The sequence below is a fragment of the Herpailurus yagouaroundi genome, unplaced genomic scaffold, assembly GCF_014898765.1.
Source record: "Herpailurus yagouaroundi ecotype Mexico unplaced genomic scaffold, PumYag 194, whole genome shotgun sequence".
Taxonomy (NCBI): domain Eukaryota; kingdom Metazoa; phylum Chordata; class Mammalia; order Carnivora; family Felidae; genus Herpailurus; species Herpailurus yagouaroundi.
This window is the reverse complement of record NW_024412425.1, coordinates 4,501,894-4,516,561: the sequence shown is the minus strand read 5'-3', so window position 1 is coordinate 4,516,561 and position 14,668 is coordinate 4,501,894. Positions and strand designations below refer to the sequence as shown.

The 14,668-nt window shown below is 55.7% G+C and overlaps 1 protein-coding gene across 2 annotated transcripts; it reads left to right on the top strand.

The window, feature by feature from the left end:
- The first annotated feature begins 704 nt into the window (after positions 1-704).
- LSR (lipolysis stimulated lipoprotein receptor) lies at positions 705-14,342 on the top strand. Of its 2 annotated transcripts, XM_040446148.1 has the most exons (10): positions 705-875; positions 2,066-2,410; positions 7,686-7,805; positions 9,514-9,570; positions 10,141-10,287; positions 12,570-12,731; positions 12,884-12,943; positions 13,043-13,174; positions 13,467-14,092; positions 14,183-14,342. In XM_040446148.1, exons 1-10 carry the CDS (start codon positions 767-769, stop codon positions 14,216-14,218), a joined length of 1,794 nt encoding a protein of 597 aa, XP_040302082.1. In that variant the 5' UTR covers positions 705-766; the 3' UTR covers positions 14,219-14,342. The 2 variants fall into 2 exon arrangements, with proteins under 2 accessions (XP_040302082.1, XP_040302083.1); XM_040446149.1 differs by lacking the exon at positions 9,514-9,570 and having other exon boundaries at positions 707-875.
- Positions 14,343-14,668: the final 326 nt, after the last annotated feature.

Genomic DNA, 14,668 nt, shown 5'->3' with positions numbered 1-14,668 from the left:
CGTCCCTAAGAGCGCAGAGCTTCCTTTCCGGAAACTTCACTCGGTTCTTTCAACTATCTAAGTGGAGGGCACAACAGGCCTGCAACGCCTCCGTTCTCCCAGGACGGGAGCCTCCCCCAGCCCAAAGCTCGCTAAGACTCGCCCCTCCCCGCAGGGTGTACCTAGGCGGGTCCATCGCCAGCCGGGCAGAGGGGTGTGGGCAGAGAGGGAACAGGTGCAGGGAGGGACCCGCCCCCCTTAACAGGTGAATCACCCCAGTTAAGCGTCGGTTCTCGTGAGTTACACTCTGCGCGGCTTCGCCAGGGCAGGAGAGGGCCGGACAGGACCCCCAGTCCGCAGGCGCCCTCCCGGCGGGCTGGTCACTTGGTTCCGACCCTCGGGGCCGGAGCGTACCTGGGTCAGCCCACTTCCGGGGAGGGAGGTGGAGGAGCCCCTCCCCACCGCCCACCCCCTGGCCCAGCCCTCTGCTCTCACCCAGTGTACCTGGGCTGATCCATTCCCCAGAGCGCGCAGGGGGTGGAGTGGCTCGGGGAGCCACAGTGGGTCCGGCGAGTTTCTCCCCGAAAGCTGGAGCGTGCTCCTCATCCACGTTATTTCCGCTAATTAAAGTCCTGGAACAGGGCAGGGTGGGCTTGGAATAGGGACAAGGAACGGAAGCGGGAAGGGGAGGAGCAAGCACCCCTCCCAGGCTTGGTGCGCGCCGCGCCCCCTACCCTCTCGGTACCAAGTAGGGGACGCGCGGGCCAGACGCACCCAGACGGCCGCGATGGCGCCAGTGGCTCGCGGGCTCTCCTGGGGGATGGGCCCTCACCTAGCCTTTCGGGGCTGGGGCGCGGTCGTCTTCGTGTGGCTTTTTCTCAGCACCTTGTGCACAGGTATGGAGAGCGGGGCCTCTGGTCGGCGGAGCGGCGGGACGGCACTGTAGAAGGGGGATGGATGGAGTTCTACACAGCCGAGCGGGCTGGAGAGCTGGGGGAGGGGGAGCGCCGAGACTAGGATCTCTGGATCCCCAGGGTCTCGGGAAATCTGGGTGCCAGGGTGAAGGGAATGCCCCATTCGAGCCAAGGAACGCTCCCCCGCCCTAGTTCAGAGATAGCAGGAAGTGAAACTCCCCGGACCGCGAATCCTGGAGCGGCAGGGAGAAGGGGACCTTTTGTGATGTCGGGGTGAAGGACCACCCGATCACTGGCAAAGTCGGGATGGGGATTTGGGCGCACCCCAAGATTTCTAAGACTTGGGGTAACGGAGAGCGGACACTCGAGGGCTGGATCAGATGCCGCCTGGAGAAAGAGTTCAAGAAACAGAGCCCAGGCTTTGGGTGGATGTAAGACTAGGGACTCCCCAGGCCCCAGCCCCATCCATGTTGCCAAGTATCTGCTTAAGGGTCTGGTGGGATGGACTTACGGACTTGGTGTGAAACCATCTTCTGCTGGCAAGCTTTCACCTGGATCAGATGTTTGGGTGGGGATGTGGAGGGGACTTTATCTTTACCCAAGCGCTTTTGGTGTGTTCGTTTGAGATGGATTAGGGTCGGGTAAGGTGGGAGGCTGATGGAGACACTATGGGGGCTTTAGCTACTCCATGGCAAAAGAGTTCGGTGAAACAACTCCAAAATTCCACTCTCCTCCCTCGCCCCCCAGTCACAAGACCCCATGGAACTTGGAACCTTTAGTGGTTGTTTTTGCAGCAGGGCCTTGAGTGCAGTGGCCTTGGGGTGGTCTTTGCGCCTTCCTGCTTAGGCCACAGAGAGAGGTCCTTCCCATGAGAGAATGGCTAAGGGAAGAGGGAGCCAAGGCCACACTCTAGGAAGAGGGATGGACAGGACGTTCCAAGAAATCTGGCTGTGTGACCTTGCACTTGCCACTTTAGCCCCAAGGGTCTAGGAAATGGGCATGATTATCTGAGCAACCTCTCCGGTGCCAGGGATTAAGGAACAATGTGTGCTAGGGATTCTGTAAAACCATTACACTTGCAAGTGTCCCACTGGTGACCAGTGATGTTGCTCAGTCCTGAGGCACTTCCCTGAGCCCACAGAAGCCCTTGCTGACTCTCCCCTTGCCCTCAGCTCCTGCCAGCGCCATCCAGGTGACTGTGTCAGACCCCTACCATGTGGTGATCCTCTTCCAGCCTGTGACCCTGCCCTGCACCTACCAAGCCACCACGACTCCCACGGCACCCATTGTGATCTGGAAGTACAAGTCTTTCTGCCGGGACCGCATCGCCGATGCCTTCTCCCCAGCCAGTGTGGACAACCAGCTCAATGCCCAACTGGCAGCCGGTAACCCAGGCTACAATCCCTACGTGGAGTGCCAGGACAGCATGCGCACTGTCAGGGTTGTAGCCACCAAGCAGGGCAATGCCGTGACCCTGGGAGACTACTACCAGGGCCGAAGGATCACCATCACAGGAAGTATGTTGGGCTGGGCAGGGCAGGGGACGGGGCGGGGCTTGCTTGGGTGGCGGTGTTGGCTCCCTTGTGCCCAACCTGGTGTCGCCCCCCCCGGAAGCTCTTGAGCAGCAGTGTCTAAAAGGCTTGATGAAGGGAGGGATCCTTCCTTCCATCCATCCATTCATCCATCTGTGCTTTATTTAACAACAAAGATTTATTGAGCACCTAACGTATACAGGTGCTGTTTGATGCTGGAAGTTCATCAAATCCTTTCCCTTGTGGAGACCACATTCCAGTGAGGGAGACCAATGAGATAACATGTAGTGTCAAGTGCTTGGAACATAAAATTGGGTAACGAAGAGAAGCAGCGGTTCTAGAATGATACTAATACCAGCAACAGTATGTAAAAATATATATAAGTATGTGCCAAGGCCCTCATCCGGGTTTGTATGGATTAACTCATTTAGACCACACAGTAATTGTGTGAGATTCTGTTGTCATTGTATAGAGGTCCAGAGAGGTAAAGCAGCTTACACGGGGTCACAGAGCTGCGATTCTAAGGCGGCCACTTTGGGTCTCATCTCTAAGCTTGTAATCCCTTTACTTGCCCAAGGTGGTCAGCAAAGGGCTCACCAAGGCAGTAACATGAGTAAGCTGACGGCGTGAGAGATTTTCATGGATAAAGCCTATGACTTGCCAGGCACCTTACATACTTTCTCCTATGCAGTCCTCGTGACCACATTTTACACTCTTGGCTTTGAGGCTCAGAGAGGTTAGAGTGGCTGTCTGGACACACAGCTAAGAAGGGGCTGGAGCTGGGATTTGAACCCAGGCAGACTTCAGAAGCCTGGTCTTTAACCATAATACTGCCAGCTAATAGGAAATGCCTTTTGGGACTAAGTAAGGAGCAGGTAGGAAGTCATCCATTCATTCTTTCGGTATTTATCAAGCATCTGCTAAATGTTAGGTGCTGATGTAGGTGCTGTGGATGTAAGTGGCGATCAGGACAGCCAAGGTCTCTGTGCTCAAGGAGGTGACATTCTAGTGGGGTGAGACTGGCAGTAAACAAGCAGAGAAAGAGAATTTCAGGGAGTACTAAGTGCTACAGAGCAAGTCAGCTAGGGCCACCTACTATATGGAATGAGTCAGGGGCGCACTCCTTAAGACATTTAGTGAGTGTGATTTTCGAAGGACCAGACCCTAGGGGTGCCTGGGTGGCTCAGTCCGTTAAGCGTCCCACTTGGCCAGGTCATGATCTCACAGTTTGTGAGTTGGAGCCCCCCACGTCGGGCTCTGTGCTGACAGCTTAGAGCCTGGAGCCTGCTTCGCATTCTGTCTCCCTCTCTCTCTGCCCCTCCCCAGCTTGCACTCTGTCTCTGTCTCTCTCTCTCAAAAATAAATAAACATTAAAATAAGAGATAGAAGGACCAGACCCTAAAGAATCTAGGGGAAGGTGATGGGGCTGTGGTGGGGGAGGGATGAATGCTCAACTCATGTAATGGATTTACCCTTTCAACACATGTAATGGATTTACCCTTTCTTAAATAAGGATTAGAGTTTTGATCTTGGGTATGGGGACAGAGCAGGGAAGGGAGCGTCCCTTTGCAGACCCCGAGAGACCAGGCAGGTCGTGGAGCACACTCCCTCGCTCTGTCTAGACCATGGACAGAAGGCAAGGTTCCAGAGACCCAGTCTGTCAGTTGTGCTTGGGGGAGGGACCCGAACAGCTTGCCCTGACTTTTCATGAGCATCCTGCTGTTCTTGAGGTCAGAGAGCTTCTTGGGGGTTCAACCTGTACAGGCCCCTCCCCTATAACCCAGGGCGGTCTCTGGCCTGGACCAGGCATGACTACCCAGCAGCCCTGTCCGGATACCCCCAAACTGAGAGTGTCCTTGAAGGCTGGCTGGAATCACGCCTCCTCTGCTGAGGCTAAAACTCCAGAGTGACCCTCAGGCTCTCCTGGGGTAGACTCTTCTTGTTCCAGAGGCCTAAGGTGCCTTGACGCGGGGGTTTCAAGCTGCCTTGACGCGCTCTGTGTCGTGTTTGATACAGGCAGTAATGTGTAAATATCCATTGTGTGTATGTCCTCTCAGGAAATCTGGGAGCCGCGGGAGCTTCCTCCATTTCAGCTTTGAGGATGGAGAAAAGCGGACCCCCTTTTGGTGTTCCTAGGGCCACCAGCTGTCCAGGTTTTAACTGGAAGTTGTCCTTGGCAAACCATAATGGTGTGTCCCTCAGCTCAGGGTGCCTCTGGCTACCCCTCCATTCCTCCTGGCTTTGAGTGACGTGGAGCGCCGGGATGGGAGCTTGTTTCTACCTCGCCAGGCTGCCTGGGCACGTGTGCCCCCCCCCCCCACCCCTACCCAGTAGCACTAGAAAGCCCATGGGACCCCTGGGGTGAGGGCTGCTTCTGCCTGATGCAGATAAGGAACCAAAGGCCCAGAGATGTAGAAGAGGCCCTGCTCTGTTCTCAACTGGAGACCCAGCACCTCCTCCTGGCACCTAAAACAATGAGGGCAATGCCCAGCCCGAGTGATGTCAGGACCACACATAGACCAGGAACAGGGTGCGCCCTGCAGGAAGGAGGTGGGCCCGGGCCTTAGAATTGATCAAAAGCAGCTGGAAAGCCATATTTTGTGTGGGTTTTGAAAACGTTATACAGCCTCAAAGAAAACATTGAGCCTGGGATCCGGCCCAGAAGAGCCAGGGGATTTCAACTCCTGGCCTGTGAACTTTTGCTGTAGCCGGGGGTTCCCATCCACCTCTGCAGCACAGGGTAGGGACCCGCCCCTCAGCTCTGGTTTTGGAGACTTGGTTGGAGTCTGATTTAAGGACACAGGTGGGAAAATGATGGGCCGAGAGGGTGTTCCGGAGAATCAGGAAGATTTGGGAGCACGTAGCTCAGCGTTTTATGAGGATTCAGTGAGAATACATGGAAAGGGACCCAGCACAGAGGAAGAGCTCAATAATCAGTGGCTAGATGTGTGATTGTGGAGGGGAGTTGTGTCCTCTACTCCCTCACAGTTGCTCGGAAGGTCACCTTACGTGTAAGGCTTCCCTGGCCACCCCTTAAATTTACACAACTCCCACCTCTGGCACTTTCCGTCTGCCTTCTCTGGTCGGGTTTCTCCATACTCCTTATCACCATCTGATACATGGTATATTTAAGTTTATTTGTCTTTCTTTCTCAGTTAGGATCTGAGCTCCGTCAAAGCGGGGATTTATATCTGCTGTATGTAGCAGTGGTTCTCAAACTTGTCGGTTGTAGGGCCTCTCCACTCTTAAATACTTCAGAGAACTTTGCTTTTATGACTAGCAAACAGAGGAGTTTAAAAAATATTTAAAATGACAATAACCAATTTGTTACAGGTTAATATAAATAACGTGCTTTTTTATGGAAAAAGAACCATATTTTCCAAACCCAAGCAAAAACCTTTAATGAAGAGTATGGCATTGTTTTAGTTTTATATTTTTGCACATCTCCTGCAAGTCTGCCCGAGCAGGAGAAGCTGGCTTCTCAGAGCTGCTGCTGCATTCAGTATACTGTGACAGCACAGGCTTTATAGCCTCTGGAAAACTTCCTGGCAACGCACGAGAGATTGAGTGAGAAAGGCAGATAACACCTTAGTATTATTATGATGATAACTTTGACCTCAAGGACACCTCTGAAAAGATCTGGGGGAACCCCGGGGTCTGTAGATCACACTTGGAGGACTGCCTTTCTAGCACGCCAGTCGCCTCAGGTATGTCCGGAACATAGGGTGCATTTGGTGATTATGTGTTGAATATTGAATGAGTGTATCAAGTGTATTTGAGTGTATTTGAATACAGCCATGTGCCCAGAATGCTGGAACAGACAGCAGGTGCTAAGGAAGGTGGGCATGAAGAGGGAAGGGGTTCATTTCCCGGTCCTGGCCAAGGCCCCGTGCCAAGCACTGGGGACTCAGTAGTGGCCGAGACAGGCCGGGTTCTGCCTGCATGGAGCCCACATTCCCTTGGGCATGGGGTCACGGAGGGTCAGCCCCTGAGCTGGCTGATACAATTCAGCAGTGAGGTGGAGGTTACGCTTGCAGGATGGACCCGGCCCTGTGAGCGTCTGGGAACCCAGTGCCAGGCAGGTATGGGCCCAGCATCTTGGGGGACGGTGAGGAGGCCAGTGTGTCTGGAGTCTAGTGAGCAAAGGAGAACAGTGGGTTTGAGGCTGGTGTGGTAACCAGTGGCCAGATCTTACCAAGGGCCTTGTGGGCTGGGGGTAAGGTGCTTGGAGGGGCGAAGGAGGACCTCGGCAGGAGGGTTTCCTATAGGCGCGAGGCCTTTTGAAAAAGGAAGAGGGATCACCTCTTTCATTACTTCATCAGTGGACTGATGCCCTGCTGGGTCCCAGGTGGTGCAGACTGGGGCACACACTTCGTGCCCTCGGGGCCCACATGGGGAAGGGCATTGGGTGTGCGGGTCAGGGAGGTAGGCAGGTCAGCAGGAGCCAGAGAGCCAGAGCAGCTGCGGAGAAAGCGGCCTGGACTCCTGGGGTGGGAGAGGGAGGTGCTCATTTCTGGCCCGTTCCTGTCTCCCATCCTCCAAGGGCCTCCTGGGGAGTCGTCCGGGGTCCCACCCCATCCCACGTGGGTGAATGGCCAAAGGGGTTTAACTAATTAGGGCCCGAGGAGTAGGGAGGAAACCGGATGTGCTGAAAGACTTTCATTACCACTGTAATTGACAGGCTCCTGGCCCGTGTGAGCGTCCCAAGCCCTGGGCCTGACCTGGAATGTGGGGCTGGTGACTCGGGAACTGGGGGCGGCCCTAGTGTCTCTCACAGCCACTCTTTCCCAGGCCTGGGCGGCTCCCAATTCCTGGAATCTGGCCTATTTCTCTGCCTCGCCACCCCAGCCTCCTGCCCCTGGGTCTATCCCAGGCACTATGGTGGTTCTTGTCGGGGGAGTCCCCTTTGCTGTGAGAGGTGGTAAGACAATGGCTATAAATCTGCAGCCCAGGCTCTGGAGTCAGACCATCCAGCTCCACCACTGACGACTCTTATGACCTGGGTCAGATTAGGTGATCTCGCCAGACCTCTTTTCTCATCTACCGAACAGGAAAGGTAACAGGACCCACCTCACAGACTAGTTGAAATACCCTGTGTTAAGTAGTTACAACAGGGCCTAAAAAGTAGCACACCCTTGGTACGAGTCATTTGCTGTTCCCGTGGTCCGTGTGTAGGCCTGCTGTCTTACCCTCTTCCTGACATGCTCTCGGGGAGGCCCCGATGCCCTCCCGAGGCTCCCTCACCTGTCTCCTGTTGCAGATGCTGACCTGACCTTTGACCAGACGGGTTGGGGGGACAGCGGTGTATATTACTGCTCCGTGGTCTCAGCGCAGGACCTCCAGGGGAACAACGAGGCCTATGCAGAGCTCATCGTTCTGGGTGAGTGGGCTTGGGCCCTGCGGGCCCGGGAAGGGGGTGGGAACCAGGACCGGGCCCCTTCTTCAGCCACTTGTGTATGTCTGCCGTCTGCCCTCCGCCCGCCAGCTCGCTCTCTGGACTCTGTCGCCTGCTTCGCTCTCCCCTCATGGCACCACCAGTCACTGGGGCTTCTCTTTGCCCTGCACCCCAGGCAGGGACCCCTCCCCACAACAATTCAGATAAGCCAGAGCCACACTGAGAGTGGAGAGCGCTGGGGATTCTACCTCTTCCTGGTCTCCGTTTTTAAAAATCTCGAAATTCTCAGAGTGAATTGGCAGTGAGTGAGGAGGGAAGGCGGTGTGTCTAACTGAGGGAAGGCTGGATCCTGCTGCCATGCGTGGAAGGGACGCTGCCATTAGCCAGATGCTCTGTTACCGGCCAACACATATAGTCATGTGTGGCGCGTGCTATATGTGAGGCATGTGCTATACGTGTGGCGCTGCTGGGCTGGACGTTGCCATCATCACACGTGTGATGCAAGGAAACGCATGTGTGAATGAGCACACACATGATGGGGGACGTGCTCCAGGGTGTTCAGATCACAGCAGAGCTCACGTGTGGGTGACCCAGAGAACGCTGGCCTTTGGTCAAATGCACATTCTACATCAGCATTTCCCAAAATGTAGTGTTAGGACCTGCTTAACGCATTAAACAACTATCGCGGCTCGCGCAGAGTTTTTGTGGACGGTTTTGTGGATTATTACAAATTGAAAGCAGGAGGTTTTTTTAAGCACGAGGCACGTGGGCACCCGATCCATTATCCTCAAAGCGATGAGGTCATCGCCCGGCACGGAGCCTCTGGAAAACCCCTGCGCACCTGCGGGAGATGGGGTGCGAGAAAGGTGAATGATGGCGTGGTGTCATTCTGAGAGTTGTAGCCTCGTGGGCAGGACCACACTTTGGGAACCGCTGGCTTGCGTGCTAGAACCTCCTCGTCGGGGCAGGTGGCACGGAGTATGTGAGGTCTGTTGGGGAGAGCTTTGTTGACACAGAGCTGGTGTGTGGGTGCCCCGGCGGTACGATGCTAGTGGGACACAGAGCAACCGGTGGCACCAGCTGGGCCATGGAATGTGCGTATGGGACAGAGTGTGAAATGAGACGGAACTCAGGGCCACGCTATGATTTTGATGGCCTGTTGGCACTTTTGCCTTCATGGGCCTCTTCCTTCGTATTAAAAATACGTGTTTTATGATTGCATTGCTGTAAATTCATTATTATATATTCAGTGTTACTATATTTTTTCTTCAGATTTTAAAATAAAATTAAAACATTTTCATGGGCCGTCGGGCACTGTGCCTCCTCTGCCTGATGGAACAGGACTGTCCCTGTCACATGACATGGAGCCCTTTGGGGCGATAGGACCCGTGTATGTGGAAAAGATGGAGTGCCCACACGGAGGTTGAACCTTCAGAACCACGGGACCCTTTGGGGCAAGAGAATTCCCCGTGGCATGAGAGAGTGGGTAAATTATGTGGTGGAAGCCTTCTGGAAAACAGCACTCAACTGGTGGGGGGCGCGTGGCAGGAACTGTGTGCCAGGACCCTCCTGGGCTACCAGCCCGTCTGCTTCAGGACAGCTTCACCCTGATGAGCCTGGAGCTTGGCTTCAGGGTAGGGGCGGGCTGGGCTGGCCCCTGCCAGCATAATCTGTCTTTCTTTTGTCCCTCCAGGCAGGACCTCGGGGGTGGCAGAGCTCTTACCTGGTTTTCAGGCGGGGCCCATGGAAGGTACGGGGTGGCGCCCCCCCCCCCCCGCCCCCGACACCACTTACCACTGCTAAGTATTCTCCCCCACCCTAAACCCTGCTCTCTGTGGACCCCCACTAACCTCACCTGACTCCAACTCCGTGGCATCAGGTGACCTGGCCCTGGGATTTGGGGTGGGCTGGGCTGGCTGAGCAGGGGCCTGGGGTGCAGGCAGGGGGCTCCTGTTGACTGGTGCCTGCCTTACTCTTCTAGAGACGAGGATCTGGGCAGCTGGCTCTCTGTCCCTTCTCTGAGGCTCCATCCTGTTCTTGCTCCAGCCAGGTCACCCCTCATTCTCTGCCTTCCCTGATGAGCCCAGTGCAAGCTCCCTAAATTCAGGACTGGCCTGGGTCGTAGAGGGCGGGCATCCCTCTGCTGCTGCGCCCCGGCGTCTGGCATGGAGAATCCAGCAGGGGGCTGCAACGTCCCCAGCAAGTTTCACAAACAGCTTCGCCCCACCCGTGACTCTGCACTGCCCCGCTGTGCCTGTGTCCGCGTGTCCCCGTGTCCTCCCAGGCCTCCCGCTCACGGCCTTTTCTCCTCCCTCCGCAGACTGGCTATTTGTGGTCATGGTCTGCTTGGCTGCCTTCCTCGTCTTCCTCCTCCTGGGCATCTGCTGGTGTCAGTGCTGCCCCCACACGTGCTGCTGTTATGTCAGGTGTCCCTGCTGCCCGGAGAAGTGCTGCTGTCCGGAGGCCTGTAAGTGCCCCTCACACGCCCACCCCTGCAGGCTTCTCCTGGCTTCCAGGGGAGGAGGTAGCCCTCTGCCCGCTTCCCAGGACACTGTCACCGTTCTGGAGGGTTTGAGCAATCTGGGACAAAGTGGGCCAAGGAGGATCTGCTGTCTTCAATGCTCATTTAGATTTTCACTTATTTGGAGTTGTTTGTTTTGAAAGCATAATTTATGCACATGGTTAAAAAAAAAAAAAAAAAGGATTCAAATAGTGCAAAATGCCATTCACTGGGAAGAAAAGCTGCCTTGAAAAACAAAATCTGCAATGAAAAAGTAAGACACCAGACAAGGTTTACAGCACTGTATAATTTACAGAATTTTAAAAGCCCACGTCCACAAAAGCACTCTGGGATTGACGTGGATGCCGTGTTTAAGGCCATCTCTAGCACATCAGAGTAGGTATGGCTGGGGACGGAAGGGGAAAGAGCAAACAAAACAGGAAGGGGGAGGCAAAGAGAGGGAGTCTCCCTCTTGCCACTGGCCCAGCTCCTCTCCTCAGAGACGTGAGCGCTGCCAGTTCCTTCTAGAGCGTCCAGGTACGGCGGTGCCCCTCCGCACTTCACGGTGAAGTGGCAGGCGGCTGTTGTGGGCTCAGGCAGGTGGAGATGTAAGGCCTGGCTGGACAGGTCACCCGCTAGGAAGCCTAATGAGCCACCTCCCCATGTGTGTCCGGTACTTAGCGCGGGGCTCAGCCTACAGAAAACGTTCCTCACCCACTAGCTGTCGGACATGTTGCTGTCAGCACTGGTAATGACTAAGGGCCAGGAAGCACCTTGGAGCCCTGGCAGTGACACTGTGTGACCTCACACAGGCAGCGCCCACTCTCCCGGACGGTTTCCTTCTTTGCCAGGTCCCCGCAGAAGGTGTTTGAACATGAAGGGAAGAGTGCGTGTGAGCACCCAGCACAGGGCTGTGGCTCAATCCACACTGGCTAACTTTATGACATTGAACTCGGCAGTGAGCAACCCGGTTCCTCAAAGTATTGCTGCCCTGAGGAAAATCTGCTGCTCTCTGGAGGCTGCTGGCCATCCTGTTTCTCTTGTCATTTTTAGTTGAGAGCTTTGTATTCAGGCAGGGGGTGTTAGCAGACATCACAGGTGATGAGAGATGCCCCCAACCCCCCCTGCCGGGGCTGCATCCAGGTTTGCAATTACCCCACTAACTAAGGCTGGGGCCACAATGGCAAATGCCTGTCCCAGGCCATGTTCTTTCCATCCTGAGACCCTGATACCTCAGAGAAACCATGAAATCATTGCCAGGGGCCCCGTTCCTTTGGTCCACAACTCCTAGCTAGTAAGAAGTCGGTCCAGTTCCCACGGTTAGTTAGGGAACTGCCAGATCACCTGAGCTACCGAGGGGCTTCTCCTGGAGGTGCTGAGTGCTGAGCTTTCTGTTCCCAAACTGAATCAGAGGAGGGAGCTTTCTGTGCCTCCCATTTCCCTGTCCCAATCCCAGGGAGGAAGCAGCCTCCTGGGGCCCAGTGACTCTGACACAAGAGCAGCCACCAGAACTCAGCCTCTTGCCTGGGGAGGAAGGCAGCAAAGAGGATGTGCCCTTGAGCTGTCCAGCCTAGAATCAGGCGGGGGTAGGGTGGGAGTAGATGTGGCCCTCGGCCACTGGAGGAGGTACTTGGTTCGCTGCTTGGCTGAGGCAAGTGAACGCTGAGGCTCCCACGCTCTTGCCTCAGACTGATTCCCATTTCGTGTGGGCCTGGAGGACCCAGCAGCCAAGCGAGGGGAGTGGGCATGGGATTCCTCCCCAGATGATGCATTTTCTGGAATGGTCAAGGGAATACTTGAATCCAGCTAGAGAATCTAGCACATGGGCTTTACCTACCTACAGGGGCTCCTTTGCACCCTACTGGTCTGTAAGGACACAGGCCCAGGGTGGCCACATCTCCTGACAAGGTGGTTAGAGAGCTGGGATTTTATGTAAAACCTTGTCAAATGTTGGCAAACCATCATATAAACATGCTGGCTTGCCAGATGGGGGCCCCCCATCTGGTAGCACATGCTACCAGTGCACACCCCCTGCCCAAAACCTTTGTGAAGAAACACAAAGGTGGTATGGATTCAACGATGATGTCCTGAGTCTCAGGGACGCTGCAGAAACCAATCCAAGTGCCTAGGGAAGCCCCATGGCTGGGGGATCGGGAAGAAGGTCCAGGCATATGTTCCTCCAGACCCTCTAACACAGCAAAAAGCGGCATGGCTCCTGGCCACCTTCTCATCTTGTGTGTCCTTCCCAGTGTATGCTGCCGGCAAAGCCGCCACCTCAGGCGTCCCAAGCATCTACGCCCCAAGCACCTATGCTCACCTCTCCCCTGCCAAGACCCCGCCCCCACCAGCCATGATTCCCATGGGCCCCATCTACAATGGGTACCCTGGAGACTTCGACAGGAATAGCTCAGGTGAGGCCTGGGGGAGCCAGGGCAGGGGGTAGGCTGGACATTTGGGTCCTAAGGGGTCTGGGGCTGGAAGAAAGAGGGGATTGGAGGCAGGGGAGAGGAGGCTGGATATGGGTTGCTCCAGGTAGACAGCCACTGACAGTCATCTCCCTCAGTTGGTGGCCACAGCTCCCAGGTACCCCTGCTTCGTGACACAGACAGCAGTGTGACCTCTGGTAAGAACCAACTGTTAAAAGATCGGACATGCCTTTAGGGGAGGGAGCTGGGTCTACATCTGCTCTTCTAAACTGATCACCTCCATCTCCTGCCCTTAGAAGTCCGCAGTGGCTACAGAATTCAGGCCAGCCAGCAGGACGACTCCATGCGGGTCCTGTACTACATGGAAAAAGAGCTGGCCAACTTTGACCCTTCTCGACCTGGTGCCCCCAATGGCCGCGTAGAGCGGGGTGAGTGGGAGCCTTGGGGTTTGAGGGGTTCCTGAGTGGGGAGGGAGAACCAAGTCTCCCTGACACCTGCCCTGCGTATGCTTGTGGCAAATCCTGGGCACAGTCCCTCCTTCCCTGCCACAGCCACAGCCACAGCGAGAAGTGTACGGGACCCTGCATGTCAATACTTAAAAAGATGAGAAGTTTAGGGTCTTCTAGAAAGTGTATGAGCCAAGTGGGTGACACTGCTGGGCCCTGGAGTTCCTGACCTCCCAGCAGTCAGTGACACACCCCCACCCCCACTTCCCTACAGCCATGAGTGAAGTCACCTCCCTCCATGAGGACGACTGGAGATCCCGGCCATCCCGGGGTCCTGCCCTTACCCCAATCCGAGATGAAGAATGGAGTCACCACTCCCCTCACAGTCCCAGGCGGTGGGAGCAAGAGGCCCCCACGGAGCGGCCAGGGAGTGGCTGGGGGGCCGGGCGGCCCCGTGCACGATCTGTGGATGCTCTGGATGACCTTACCCGGCCAAGCTCTGCTGAATCTGGGAGGAGGTCTCCCCCAAGTAGGGGGAGGAGAGGCCAAGCGTATGGACCTCCCAGAAGCCGAAGCCGGGATGATCTCTATGACCAAGATGACCCAAGGGAATTTCCACACTCCCGGGATCCCCACTATGATGACTTCAGGTCTAGAGACCGCCCTTATGCTGACCCTAGGTCCCGCTACCACCGCTCCCGGGACCCTCGGGAAGATAGCTCCAGGTCTGGGGACCCCCAATATGATGGGCGGCTATTGGAAGAGGCCTTGAGGAAAAAGGGGCCAGCTGAGAGGAGGAGGCCTTACAGGGAGGAAGATGAGGAGGCCTACTACCCTCCAGCGCCTCCCCCTTACTCTGAGACCGACTCCCAGGCTTCACGGGAGAGGAGGCTTAAGAAGGTGAGTGAACAGCCCTCCCTGGCTTTAAGACCCTTCCTGGACTTTCCTCCAGAGTCCCCAGCTCACACCCTCTTTTTTTCTCCCTTGCAGAACTTGGCCCTGAGTCGAGAAAGTTTAGTCGTCTGATCTCACGTTTTGTATGTACCTTTTGTACTGGTTTTTTTTGTTTTGTTTTGTTTTTTGTTTTTTAATTTGAGGGACTATTGATTATCTTGCCCTCCTAAGTCTAATAAAACTTATCATTACAAGGCCTGTGTCTAGAGGGAAGTGTTTGTTTTGCTGCACGAAGTGGGTAGCCGGGGAGCTGCTGCGTCTGTGTGTGCGTGCCTGCGAGTGTGCAAAAGGCCATGTGTCCAGTTTTCTCTCAGGACTTGCCTCCTGGGCCAGGAGGAAAGAACCGGGTCTGCCTTCCTCCCCAGGCCGGGAGTACGTGCCCCACGCAGGCTCCGCCTAGCCTTGCGTGCGCGCCCCGGCCCCGCCCAGACGTGCGCATGCGCCCCAGTCCTCCGCCTTCGCGCACCTCCGCCCGGCCGCCGGGAGCGCGCGCGCGCGCTCCTCTCCCCTTCAACCCCGTTC

What these genes read in the sequence shown, in the direction of transcription:
- LSR (XM_040446148.1), top strand. Translation starts at nt 767, where the DNA reads ATGGCGCCAGTGGCTCGCGGGCTCTCCTGGGGGATGGGCCCTCACCTA. An exon ending in GTGCTGCTGTCCGGAGGCCT is followed by an intron (nt 10,288 to 12,569) that starts GTAAGTGCCCCT and finishes TGTCCTTCCCAG; the next exon opens with TGTATGCTGCCGGCAAAGCC. An exon ending in GGGAGAGGAGGCTTAAGAAG is followed by an intron (nt 14,093 to 14,182) that starts GTGAGTGAACAG and finishes TCTCCCTTGCAG; the next exon opens with AACTTGGCCCTGAGTCGAGA.